At 39.9% G+C, this 14,712-nt stretch overlaps 1 protein-coding gene and 1 non-coding gene across 4 annotated transcripts in view; one reads left to right on the forward strand and one right to left on the reverse strand.

Moving 5' to 3' along the window:
• The window catches only part of ADTRP (androgen dependent TFPI regulating protein), a 98,695-nt gene that overhangs the window by 13,500 nt on the left and 70,483 nt on the right, over nucleotides 1–14,712 (reverse strand). For all 3 annotated transcript variants that reach the window (XM_037152915.2, XM_037152914.2, XM_037152913.2), the window contains exon 5: nucleotides 7,450–7,565. In XM_037152915.2, coding sequence (XP_037008810.2) covers nucleotides 7,450–7,565 — 116 coding nt within the window. The remainder of the gene's footprint in view (nucleotides 1–7,449; nucleotides 7,566–14,712) is intronic.
• On the forward strand, nucleotides 7,103–7,292 carry LOC119054878 (U2 spliceosomal RNA). Its single transcript, XR_005083589.2, has one exon. It is a non-coding gene; the product is annotated as a U2 spliceosomal RNA (small nuclear RNA).

Here is a 14,712-nt window from a genome sequence, read left to right on the forward strand (position 1 = left end):
AAATTAGTTAATCTGATGTTCACTTTATCAATACTTTGATGAGACCAGTGTTGCCCTAACTTACCTCAGTTGCCCTAACTTACCCTCAGTTGAGTTATCAATAATATATATTCTTCTGAAACTGTTTTCCATGTGAATCTGTGAGTCAGGGTGGGCAGGCATTGGTCACTAAAAATTAATCTTGCAGTCTTCTCATCCCACACCTTGTAGCATTGTAGAGTCAAATAATTATCATGAAATGCATATTTTCTGTATCTTATCAGTGGGGAAACAGTGGAAGTCTGTGAGTTTGAGATTAGTAGATAGCTAGGGATTTTGTGGGCTTTACGCATAATTCTTAAAGTATTATCCCTCATGTCACATGTATCTACCCTAGCAAAATAAATAGAATAAAAGGATCCTCTGGTCTCACATTTTATGTTGACTTCTTTTTTTTTTAAGTTAACTTTTTAAAATATATATATAATTTTTAATTATTGTTCAAGTACAGTTTTCTGTCTTTTACTCCCATCCCAGCCCAACCCCCTCATTGCTCCCCACCTCCCTCCCATTTCCACCCCCCTTAGTTTTTGTCCATGTGTCCTTTATACTTGTTCCTCTAAATCCTTCCCTTTTTTCCCCTGAAATTCCCTCCCCTCTCCCCTCTGGTCACTGTCCCCCTGTTCTCTATTTCAGTGTCTTTGGTTATATTTTGCTTGCTTGTTTGTTTTGTTGTTTAGCTTCCTATTAAAGGTGAGATCATATGGTATTTGTCTTTCAATGCCTGGCTTATTTCACTCAGCATAATGCTTTCCAGTTCCATCCAAGCTGTTGCAAAGGGCAGGAGCTCCTTCTTTCTTTCTGCTGCATAGAATTCCATTGTGTATATGTACCATAATTTTTTGATCCATTCATTTACCGCTGGGCACCTAGGTTGCTTCCAGCTCCTGGCTATTGTAAATTGTGCTGCTATGAACATTGGGGTGCATAGGTTGACTTCTTACATAAACATATGAGAGGGTCATGATTGGATATAATGCCAGAGACAAGCACAACCTACCTTCAAATTTGTAAATGAACTCAACAAGTTAGCAGAAGATTTCCCACAGTGAAAATGTCCCTGAGAATGGTAACATTATGATTCCTTAGCATGGAGCTTTAGTCTCTTGTTGCCCTTGAAAACCACCCCTGTGTCACACCCCAGTTTACCTACCTTCCCAGGCTTTCTATTCATCCCAAACAGAATGCTGCTAATCAAATATGAATAATGACATATTAAAAACAACTTCTAGCTTTAATAGCTACAAAAATTAAATCTGATTTTTAACATTAGGTTGTGAATTTCTACCATTGTCTTAAAAAATAAATTCCTATCATGATTTACTTAACTTTCAATACATTTTAGGTGAAGCAAAAATAAGGAGATAGATGATAGATAGATAGATAGATGATAGATAGATAGATAGATAGATAGATAATAGATAGATAGACAGATAGATAATAGATAGATAGATGTGATTAAAATTGCATCAGGGCCTTTAAAACTTCTGATGCCCAGAACATATCCTGAATCAATTAAATCAGGATCTTTTGGAATGAGACTCAGGTATGGGATTTTAAATTGAATTATTTACTTAAAACCAAAACTATTTCATTTCTAACTTCTGTACATTTATTAATGGAATCATTATCTTCCCAGGCATCTGGTTGAAAATTCTTAGAATTACCCTTGATATTTCCTTTTTCCTTTTGCCTGCTACATGCCAGTTAATCCACAGAGCCTATTTATTACTTCAACAATGTGTCTCAGGTATGTTCTTCTTTCTGATTGTACAGTTGTATTTATCTTCAGATTTTCTTATTTCTAATTTCTGTAATAGGAATTTTGGGCAAGCAGGAGCTGAGGTTTGGACAGAAAAGATAAAAAGTATAGATAACCACTGCCTCACCTAGCCGTCCACTACCACTCCTCTTCAATGTGCTGGCTAGCCTGGATTCCAAATGTTGATAACAAGGGGAGTTGTGTGCCATTTTTACATTTATTTTCATATGTAAATTTATGTGACATCTAAGGAGTCCAGTGCAAAAATGGGGCTGGGATTCTGATTCTCATTAAGATTTGAGGTTATGAAACTATGGAGCATCTAGATGGTCCCAAGAGGCAGCCATATTTCAGAAAAGGGTAACAGTGGCTCTGGGAGAGAATTCACACAAGGCGCTAGTGGGAGTAGAAGGGTATTGTTAATGCTAGATTTGGCAAGGTAGCTGGCTGATCCTGGAACTCAGCTTAGTCCAGCGCTCCGGCAGTTTTTAAGATATTCTGGGGGTATGATGTCTGTATGTATAAGCATGAATGTATAAATGGGTGCATTAATTTAGAAGATTGTTAAACCTGGGGGCCCTGGCAGATTTGCTGTGGTCTTCCCCTGAGTAAACATAGTATAGAAGAAAGGAATCACCTCGTACGTTTTCCAAACTGGTATTGAGAAGTGACTCTGAAAATATCTCCCTCAAGGCTGGGTTATGGCTGCATATCTGTGTAACACTTGCACTTGACCTGTAATTACTAGCAGAGATACCTATGGCATCAGCAAATTTCTGGTCTACCAAAGCAAGGTGGTAATATACTTTGGGATAGCTGGGGCTGTTGCAGTGGCCAGCAGCATTGTTCTTTTTCTACTAATACAGGGGACTAATGGGAAATAGGCCATAGTAGTGTTGGTATTGTTAGTAGTGGGGGTGGAATGCTAACCTTAAAGCAGAACCAAGTGGAACTGTTGGGCCCAGAAGACTAGGTACTGTGACTCTACAATCTCTGTGGGAGAGCAGTTTTCAGAACTATGTACAACACGGGTATGTGTGAGCACTCGTCAGATTATTAGAATTCTGTAGAGATGGAGGTCTTGGGAGACTGGGCTACCTGCATGCAGGCAGAAGGTGCTCTGAGCATACAGATGTGGAATGACACTGGAACTATGAAATAACCATGGATAAAGAATAAGACAATGTGATTAAACTAGATGAAAAGAATATTCTAGATAACTTCTATTTGTATATTGTTTTATTCTGTTTTGCTTCCCGTGTCTTGTCATTTCAATCCATTTTAAGCACTCTCGTCAAGTGAACCTTTTGAAAGCATAAGTCTCTGGCTATGTTGAGAATACTTCTCACTCCCACCACCATGTCATAGAAATAAACAAGCAACAATCAAATCTCATATTGTCTAAACTATGTCTAACTGCCTCTAGCCTGCCATCCACAAGCCTCCTTAGGAGGGCAGTTCCAGGGTGATTGCCTGTCATTCTCTTTCACTAAGAGGTCCAATTACAGTGAATTGTTGACCTTTCTTCTAATATGATCTGTGCTCCCTTAGCCGTAGGACTATACTGTGTGGTTCACTTTCTCTCATTTTTTAAAATCTCCAATTCAGTCAGTCCTTTAGGGCCCAGATTCAATGCACACCTTTCCCACACTGAGCAGCAAGATATAATCACTTCCTCCTCCATGTTTCTATGGCTCCTTGTATTTGTTCTGACATTGTACTACTTCCCATTGCTTGTTCTTATAATTTATATGCATGGCTCATCTCCACTTACTAATAAGCACATGTCCCTGATAGGCTGGGAGGTGGCCTTATATAACTTTGCTTTTCCCAGAAAGACCAGCCTGTGTTAATGGAAATATTTGTTCAATAAAAGAATGAATAAGAGCCAGGAGTAGGAACACTTATATTTTCCTGCTCCTCACCACTGCCTCAGAGAGAGATAGTTGATGTATTCTGAGGTGAGAAAGAAGGGAGGAGTGAGTGAGCTATCATATTTATAGGTGACTAATGCTTTCCAAAGGAAATGAAAGATTTGCAGTTATTACTACTTTGCGAGGTTTATTTTCCCACTTAAGGGCCAGCCCTCCAATTTTGCAATCTGAAAAATAACAAAAAGTAAGTTCCACATGTAAGGCAGTCCCCACGGTCTTAGTAATTATTTTTAGGTCACTGTGATGTGATTTCTGCAGTGAAATGCTTTCTTAGCTCAGACTTATTGCCATTTTTCAGACTTGTGTTTGTTTCTCACGCTCTGTCTGGCCCAAGCCCATATTCTTGACCTCATTTCTGCTATACCATTTCCCTATTTGACCATCTAAACAGGCACACCTAACAGCTGATCCACAGCTACTTCTCTAAAACATCTCCATGGATATTCACAGTTTGTGGAGCTTGTTGATGGCCATCTGTGGCTGGGAGGGATCATGGGCCCCAGAGCATTGCATCCTTAAGGGTGGAGACAGCAGGCAGCAAAGAGTCTAAGCTCCTTTAACCAAGGAATGGACAGAAGTAGAGAAGCTTCACTCAATGGCATAGCATAACATGCCCACATACAGATGCATTTGATTTACTCTAGGAATAGTGGGGCCTGATGGACCAAATGCTGATTTACTTCTTTGTTAATGATAAGGAATTCCAAATCCCAAACCACTGGGGTCCACCCAGTCACATTTCTGCTGGTGCTTTCTTCCACTTGCTCCATTACATCATTTTAACATCACAAGCACAGCTCTGGATACAACATCATGAAAGCTTTTAGACAGTGGGAACCACGTTAAGCTTTTTTGCATACCCAACTCCTCTAGCACTTAGAAGAATATGTTTTGCACATGCAGTGAACTGAAAATATTCCTGGCAATGTGACCTTGGGAAGAGAACTGGATTTGGAAATAGACATGCATTTAACTCCCAGCTTTGATTTTCCCTGGTTATATGACCTTGGGCATTTCATTTAACCCACTGAGGTCTCAGTTCTCCAATGCTAGATGATCTCTTAGTCTACTTCTCTGACTCACCTTCTATAATTGCATTTGAAATTGACTGATATTGTGATCAGTGGGCTAACATCAAGTCTCACAAATGCTACCATTGTTCTCCTCATCCCTTTCCTCTTTAACTTCCACACTTATGTCAAAATCAACTTTTTTTAATTAATTAATTTTATTTAGTTATTTTTCAAGTACAGTTTTTTGTCTATTTCTCCCAAAATCAACTTTTTAATCATCTTTCTTACATAAGACACATAATTTCATTCCTCTGCTTAAAACTTTCCCATAGAAAATCCCTCAGTTTAAAAGTCCCAGCTCATTAATGTGAATTCATGATCTAGCTTTTCCCTGTCCCACAATTCAGCTATACCCTCAGCTCCTCCAGCCCTTCACAGATCTGACCCTAAGCCTGAAGGTCTTACCCATGTCTCTTTTGACTTGTTTTTACTCATTCTTTGGGTCTCAGCTTAGACATTACTTCCTTAAGAAGCCAGTCCTCAGCAGCCCACAGCACCCTGCGTTTACCCCTTTAACAGTCTCATCATCCTGTCTTCCCATTGTGTGTATACTTTTCTCTCTCCCAGACAGTCCCAGAAAGTAGCATGGGACTGTGTACACTGTTGTGTCCTTGGGATCTTAGCAGAGTGTCTGGCACTGTGAATATAATTAAATGAGCATATGATGTACTCACACCTGACCCCATCTTGTGGCACTTCTTCTCCCCAGCCACCCAGTTCTCTGCATTGTCAGAATACATGATCAAGCACTGACAAGTTAAGCCCTCTCAACCACTGTTTCTCATCTTTTAGGGCTGCTGAAATTTCCCCCCAAATGCCAGTGGACTTGAGTGTTCTCATGCCTTCTTTGTTACTGAGGAGGAAAAGAGCAGAGATCAGATTTAAAGATCAATGATCAACTTCCAAATCTTTAGGTAGAAAAAGATAATAGATCAAAAGTACTATCTTATATATGAACTCCAAAAGTTACACCTGGCAAAAAAAGATTAAATAAGTTTAAAATCCACCAGAAAAACAATACAAAAAAAAATACACCAGGGTATGGAAATTCAAATACATAATCAACCAGCTACCAACCTTCTTCTCCCCAACTCCATCCCAGGTATTCCATCTTTAGAGACTTATTTCTTTGGTTAAGCCAGACCTGGCAAATATGTGGCACATATCCTGCTACTCCCCGTGTTCATGCTATTGGCAGATATTGCTAAAAGATAACACAACTCTGTTTTGGTAGAACCTCAGAATTCTTCCAAACACAGTGCTCCAGATATCAATTACCAGTAGGTTCCCAATGTAAGCCTTATTATCTAAAATGGCATTTGCAAAGGCTGCAGGCTGGAAAACAGTGTAGATCACTGGGATACTGGGGTAGATTTACTGGGCAATACTTTCTTTAAGACAGGAGAAGCAAGAAAGACTTTGGGCACTCAGGGAAAGAGGAGCACAGAAGGGACAGAGGAGCAGGCTTCCCATAAGGGAAGGAAACACGAGGAAGAAACCATCATCTGAGTTCTGGCACAAAGGTTACTTGCTCTAAGACGAAAGCTTGTGAAGCTCATGGAGTAGGCACTTGGAGCCCAGGGCCCTCTGGATGTGTTCTCTACCTGGCTTCTGTCAGAGTACTGTACCTAGTTAGACATTTCCCCACATAGTGTTTGGGGGATTACTGAGATTGTCAGATATGAACAGTTTATGTGAGTCTAGACTACAGAAAGAATATCACGATGCGCTTCTGATCTGTTGGCATTATGCTTGGCGTGCCCCTTTCAGTAAAGCAAAAACATGGAGTAAATGAGAAGGCTGTGGAGTGGAAAGGGGCTTTCCATTTTCTGGGCAGTATTTCTGAGATTAGTGTCACCAGGTGGTTGAATGATAAAATCTAGACCAGCTGCTAAAATGATCTTGCATGTACCCTGCTAGCTGTTCTGCAGGCCCCTGGGCAATTGCCTAAATGCCCTCAAGGAGCTATAGTGGCAGATGTTGATGCAAATAAATCCATAATGATATAGGCAACAGGAATGGACCAAATCTATCATGTTCAACCTGCCAAATGCCCTTTTTAAAAGAATATATTTAGATGCCTTGGATCGTTCAGCTATTCAAATATCTAATTGGAAATGGCACCAAAGTTCAATATTTTCTTGGGGGAAGTAACATGTATAGCTTTGTGACGGTGAATTCTGCATGAGAAAGAGAGGGGAAATCATGCCTGGCTGTGTGCCCATCTGTGTCTTTTTTGGCCTGCAATGTTTCCATGAGTACCAAAACCAAACAATAAAAATCTTTTTTACTTGATTGCTTCCTGGCCTTTTGGCCAAGATCAAGTGAAGTATCTGTTCTTATCAATTTAATATCTAATATATTCTGTATCTAAGAACATTATATTAAATGGATATCTGGAGCTGGGAGATGGAATAGGAGCTTACTCCTCCACTCTGTGCATCCACTTGGTATTGCAGTACTTCCGGGAATGGTCCCCCCCCCCAAAAAAAAAAGAAGTCCTTCTTACTGAAAATTTAAAGATTGCTAAAATCCCCATTAACTCAATATGAAGGCACTCTTACAGAACAGCATTTTTCTGGAATATTCCTCAGAGACTTGAACTACAAGCCTAAATTGATTTTCTCTCAGCAATTCTTACCTGCTAATGTAAACAAGGCTAGCAGCAGCCAACAAGGTGAGTCCTTTCTTCTTCATTGGATAGCAGTGTGGCCTGAGGATGATTTCAACCAGTGAGAAGGGAAATATGGATGTGTGCTGGAGGAGAAAAGATGAAAAATCATACAACAGTGGGCCTTTGCTTCCTGGTGTCTCTCATTCTCTCTTCCCCAGCACTCCAGCTTCTTCCACATCTACTAGATAAAACTTTCCAAAACTTGTCTGAGATCATGTCCCTTAGGTGTCCAAGGACATACAGTGGCTCTCTATTGCTTATCATACTGATCCAAACTCCTTCATCTGGCTACCAAGGTTCTTTGTAAAGTTCTGCCAATGTCTCTTGTTCTGGTTACTGCCTGCTGCTTCCCTCTCCTAACACACATGCACACACACACATGAATGTGCACACATACACTCCTCTACTGGAACAAAGTTGTTTCCTACATCTTTAGTTGAACCCAATATGCTTGCTCTCACCTTCAGACATATTTCTGTTCATGCCTCAACTGTATAAAATGTGTCTTTTCTCCCTTTATTCACATGGTCTTCACAACCTATGCAAGCTTCCATGATGCTATCTCTGAATTTTCCTCTTACTAACATATTTTACTCAATTTGATTGCATTTATAGCCTGTGCCATGTAGTTGAGCACTTATGATGCATATTTGTGTTAGATCTTAGGGGCCAGAGAACACATCTCAGCCTGTCTCTGCATTTCCATTGCACTTGGGCCTGTGGAACCATCCTGTTGATGAGAGATAGGTGCTGTGGGGTGTGTGAGAGCCTCCCTCTAAGACCCTCTCTGTCCTCCCCACTCCTTCCATGCTTCATCCTCTAGTTCACAACCATATGCCTTCTTACATCTTTCAAATCCTTAACATTACTTTTATAAAACATAATGTAATCAAGGAAATAAGCCTTTAGTAATAGTGGTGTTTTCACATGGAAAGACCACTGAGGCCTGCTCCCCTCTTAGTCATGGGAACTGATCTGAGAAAGGTAGGTAACTTGAGTTTATGTGAAATGTCCTTTCATTTATTAAATAAATTAAGTGAGCACTTCTGCCATACTCTGCACTTACTGGGAATACTAAATAATGTATTTTACAGTTTTTACATTTACACCTGTCATTCTTCTTTCATCTCTCTTGCATCCATAGCTTTTACCTGGAAGCTCCATCCCATGCCTGCTCCTGAGCCCTGAGGCAGCTATGTCAGCACCTTGGCTGCGGGACTCACCTGGTATTTAGGAACATCACAGTGCCCTTATCACCCTGCTCCCATGCCCAGCCATGCTGCTAGAACCCTGAGCACTGGCTGCGGATGGCCCTTGCTGTCAGTTCTTGTGCTCGAGGGAAGCCCCAGGAGGCAGTAGCTTCCTCTGGCCTTGCCTGGCCTAGCTAAGGTACAGCCAGTCAGGAGATTAAGACTCTTACATGACAGGATATGAGACAAGTATTGACAGGGCAAGGGTGGAATGAGAAGGAGCAAGCCTTAAGCATAGAGTATTTACTAGGCCTCCCAAAAGAACCCTACCAAAGCTGCCATTGGGGAAACACAGAGTAGTTAGGCCTCTTAAAGGCCTTGGGAACCACATTTTAGTAGCAAAGCCTGGAGAAACATGATTTCAGACAAACCATGCCTTTTATACTTTGTCCAAGGTTGGTTCTGAACATTCTGACTGGTTGAATATGCAAATGGAAGACCTCTGACCCCATTGCCATACATGGCATCTTTTCTGGGTTCGATTGTAGGCTACAGCTTCTCTGTGTCTCTCCCCAATAAAGAAACATGGTGTTTAAGAGCACACACTTTTGAATCTGGCCTTGGGCTAGCTCCTGAATCTGTCTGAGCTTTGGCTTCCTCAGATATGAAATAGGATAACAAATCATACACATGTTTTAGGAGTGCTGCTCTAAGGGTTGAGGTAAGTGTACGTAAAGGGCTGCTCCTTGGCTCAGGAGACTTCTCGTGACCAGTGCTGTGATTGTCACTCCTATTGTGATGCTGTTCTTCATGTCATTGCTGACCCAATGTAGAATGGGTGAGGCAAAGTTTTGGGATATGCATAGCACCTGGTGCTCAGACACTCCCTGACCTCATAGCCTGCAGAAGGATGTGATGTGCAAGCAGGTGGGGTGTGTTGCAGAGTTGTCTCCATGGCCACCCCATGCCTCCCTCCTCAGCCCACAGCTGTTGCCTATGCTTCCAGCCACAGTCTCCTCAGAGCCCTGGCACTGCTCTGAGACTGACATGGATGCTCTTTTCACCCAGAGGCCACCTCAGGACATGAGAGATGGGGCTATCTGCCCAGCAAAGCCACTGCCCCTCCCTTCACCTTCATTCTGCCACAGCCAGAAAAGATCCAACTTCTATTAGTAACTATTAAAAGTACCATTACACTGGCCATTGATCTGACAGATTTTATTAACCCTGTCCACAGTCAGCAGCTTCCACTCTCTACGTTAATGATCATTTGGAACAGAATTCCTGGGAAACAATGTAGTGTGTTTGCTTTAAGGGAAGATGAGTTCATGGTGATTAATGCTTTTACAACAAATAACTCAGGGATGCATGACAGGTCACCTCCTTTAGGAGCCTGCCCTTTGCAAGTGACACCCAATTGGATTTCCAAATGAATTCTTTCTGATTACTTCTGGGAAGTTTACTTCACTGGTGTCATTAATGATGGGCCATATACTGTGGCTTAATACCCACTAAAAGGTCTTTAAAAAAACACATTTTTTAGTTGGGCTGGGGTAGAAATAAGGAAGGAGGAAGACCACACTCTGTGAGCTTTCTAAATATTTAGCTACTGTGAAGAGCCAAGCATGACACAGTAAACCTCCTGGTATTTCAAATGTACTGGTATTTCACCTCATGTTGATATAAATTTTATAAACTTTGTCAGGCAGCACATATATATTTTTTATAAAAGAAGAAAAAAATGCAGTAAGAGAAAAATCAAATATGCTTTCTACTTCCAAAAAAATTCAATAATTAGGCTGAGATTGACACAAATTAGAATGCTGCCAAAAATTGCTGAAAACAGTGACTCATTCTGTATTTCAATTAACAGTTTCTCAGTTTCCCTTATAAACAGTGAAGCTGACAAAAATTAATTATCTCAGAGGGGGTAAAATATTTTCTTCCAAAGTAAACAAAACACCATGGGCTGAAACAATAGTATGCATAAACAGAAAGATAGAAGAAGCTGTCTTTCTTTATCAATTAAGCCATTATTCTAGTGGATTTTTCTTGAAATATCTCAGTTTAAAGGCATTAGTTAAAAGGACAGTGTTGTTCTTTTCCATGCTTTTTTACTAAATTACGTCTTTTCCTTTGTCCTTGGTATAATGCCTATTTCCATTTGAATATCTTAGATACAGAACTGTAAGCATGAAATATTGATTTAAGTATTAGTATAATAGTTGCTATTTTTATTCCCTGGTTGCAAAATAGCCTCATGGTTAAGCACTAAAATTTACCAGCCCATAGAAAATTCTTACAACGTTACATGAGTGGCAACATGGAAAGTAATGAGCACTTACTTTTACTCACCTTGTACCAGTAGATAAGTAGCTGTTATAAACAGCTTCCTGTGTATGAAGCTAAATCTACAATGAGATGCATTTGCCTGGCTCTTGTGAAAGAGGCCAAGCTTAATTACTATCATAACCCATGGAGCCCAAAGCTCATCACTATCATGCAGGCTCCAAGGACTGAATCAATAAGGCTAGGATGGTCACACTCTTATCTCTGAGACAAGAGCACTTAATTTTCTTCAGCGAGAGAAATTTCAGGGAGCCTACATGTTTTAAAAATCAAAGAACATTTAAAAATATGATATCTGCCTCTTTCTTCTATTTAATTTTATGGTTGAATTAGCTCTTTCGTTGACTAAGATAAACAAAACTGCTGCCTTCTTGGACTGGTCATTGAGAGACTTCCTCATTCACCCTCTGTTTCTAATTAACTTACATAATGTTGCCCACTTCATGTTTGCCTCACCTCCTCCCTTCACCTGTGCAGGCAACACCTGGGGTGAGAATTAACTTAGTCCATTGGCTCTTCCCAAACTAATATCCTTTCCCCAAGTCTCTAAGATATTGTCTTTTGTGTATGGTGCCAATACATACAAAGTTTTAAACCAAGTTTTATTGCACCAAGATGTCATTTCTGGGGATGTTAAGGTGGATATTTTTGCTTAGTATATATTAAATATGTTACTTTTTAATTTATTTAAAAAATGAAAGCCTTCACAAAATCTTCTCAGGGCCAAACATATGGTCAAAACATCAATTAAAACTTAAATGTAAATACAAGACATGTGAAAATGGAGGCAAAACAAACCTTAATAGAATGCCATGTTAACAGATTGTTATACTGCTGGATCATGGTCCTTAAGCTTGAAAACTACATGCAGTAATAGTTGTTTCTTAAACCCTCGTAAAGCAATCTCTTGTTTTGAAAATACCATCCATTTGCCAGCTAAAAACTTTTCCCTCACTCCTTACCACCTTCCCTCACTACAGTTTCTGCCTCTAACCATCTATACTCTCTATAGCTCCTATGTTGTTAAAGGTGAAATAAAGTTTATGTTAAGTCAGTCTGCCATATGGTAACCCTGAAATGTAGACATAGGCTAAATTGATTATATCTCTAGGGGAATGAATTGTTTTTTCTACTCTCCCATCTACACTACTTGCAGGGGTCTTTTTTTTCCCCCTCAAATACTAGAGTGTTGTAGATAATTGGATTTGTAAAAACACCCTTTTCCTCGTTCTAGGAACTCAAGTGAATAGGCTAAGCACCACTATAGTTAAAGAGTCAATGTTCAAATGCCTGGGTAAGAGGGACTGCGAAGATAAACCACCCACAGGAAGAGCCACATCATCTATATATAGGTGAGCTGACAGCCCAGCCTGCTAAAAATTCAAAAACAGAAATTAAAAACCAGTAGTTTTATTTACAGCAGAGTAGTAATGTTCACAGTTTACTCTGAAATGAACCAAATTAAAATGAGTTGACAGATGGATAGATGCATACAACTAATATAGTAAACTATTAATAGTAGAACCTAAGTGGTGGGTAATGCAAGTGTTCACTGTAAATTTCTTTTAAATTGTTTCATAGTAAAATGTTTGAAGAAATACAAATAGTCTTTACTGACCTGGAAAGAGAAATGAATGCTCCATTGGGCAAAGAAGAAAAGACTGCCATTATTCATGAACTTGTGTGTGAATTAAACAGGTGGTTAAATGATAACTTTCTGAATCTTCTAAGTACAGTTTCCAAGTGATTTTTTTACTTCCTACACTGTTTTCCTATGGGTTAATATGTAATCTTGCCAAAATCTCAAAGTAGCATTCTTCTGTCTGGAAAGTCAGACAAAGCCTAGTTGGCTTTGACGGTGCCCAGCCTGGTGATGAAGTGCCTGTGTAAATGCTACTCAGTTACAGGAAAGACAATAGAAAGATCTGGGATCTCAGGACCCTACAATCAGGAGTGCATCTGCCTCTTCCTGTTTTCCTCCTCTCTCCCTCCCTTTCAAAAGCACTCAAATCCCTCTCTCTAATTTAGCTCTTTCTGGCAATAATAACACCCTTACACACCTGCTGTAATCACTGACTCATTCCTTTACTTCTCATATCCAAATGTGATTCACTTTCCCCCTCAAATTCCTCTTATAACTGCCTATTCTTAATTTTCCCAGCATCACCTGCCCAGTTTTCCCCTATTTTGGTATAATACATACTCAATGTTGCAATTTGACCAACGTTCCTGGAACAAGTTTCATGTTGCTCAAAGACCTTCTCTCGTTCCCTGCTGCCTCAGTCCCCTGCTTATACCCCCTCGGTAAGCTCATCTCTCTGCCATTTTCCACAGTATCTCAATGAGCTCCTTCCTTTCAACTCCAACTAGTTTTTTTTCATTATCCTTGTGCTTCATTCCATTTCTTTCCCCAGAATTCCTTTCTTCTCTTACTAATTCTTTAATTCATCTCTCCCAACCAGACCCACCTTTGAGACGCCTTACAACCCAAAGCATGAGAAGATACAAAAGAAAGTCAGGACCCAGGATAATACTGAAACACAAATTCACCAACCACAGGCTTGCTGCTCCACTACTACTGAGATTCAAATTTATCAATACCTTTCCAGACATCCAGAATTAAAAAAAGAGAGAGATGAAATGTACACCATTTTTTAAAGACAACTATTTTTTTCGACTACTAATTAGACCTAATTAATCAAATAAATTTTTGCTATTGAATTCTAGTTAAGGGACAGTAAGTCATAGTAGGCAGTGCTATGTGTCCCCATAGCAAAAATAGAGGTCTGGTTCCCATAAACTGATAAAAATTTCAAGACAGAAAAATAAAACACAATTTCTTAAAGGGGATTCTGCCAGTAAGGAGATAATATTGTATAATTATGTAGCTTTTTGATCATCAGAGCAGTGGAAGGACTCCAGAAATACTACTTCCTTCATGAGTGTTTTTATTTGTTTTTGTTCCAATTATGAGTCAGACAACAGCCAGTATTTTATTCTGTTTTTAGAGCCAAAAGTGTAGGTATTATACCGTTGATAACACAGAGATCTGAATACATGGAGGAATTCAGAGAGTCAGTGGTAGTGTTGGTGCCCTTTTATTGCAGATAAGGACTCTCATCAGGAAAATCATCCTGCCTCTTGGAGCTGAGCACCTGGCTCTTTCTGCTACCTCTGGTGCCCATGCTACATCCACATCACAGCCACATCACATATCTATCCTTCTCATAGCTCTTTTGGTCCATTCTAGACTCTTCATTGCTTAATTATAGTCAGTGTTATTTTTTATGCTGTAGTTTCACATATTTTTCTTCTATTCTAAATTAAATTACAAGCAATTTGAAGTCAAAGTTCTCCTCTCCTTTTTCAGGACTTCCCTCCCCTTCAGATTTAAAAATGCTTTTTGACTGATTTTCTTCATTTAAACCTTTGTATTTCAAAGCAGGATTAAGCCTTGACATGGCTTACAAAGTCCCTCATGATCTACTAAACTGTCCTGTCTTACTTTCATGCCCAGCACCCCACCTACAGCCTTCACCCTGTCCTTACCTTCTGATTACTCTGCATTCCACCCATAGTTCCCTCTGTCACCACTGATACATCGCACACTTATACCTCTCTTCTCTCAGCCCTCACACCTTCTTCTTACCTTGCAGGACTCAGCCTAGATATCATTGACTCCGGGGTAGAA

Source organism: Artibeus jamaicensis, unplaced genomic scaffold (genome assembly GCF_021234435.1).
Source record: "Artibeus jamaicensis isolate MK-2021 breed Jamaican fruit bat unplaced genomic scaffold, CSHL_Jam_final contig_482, whole genome shotgun sequence".
Lineage (NCBI taxonomy): Eukaryota > Metazoa > Chordata > Mammalia > Chiroptera > Phyllostomidae > Artibeus > Artibeus jamaicensis.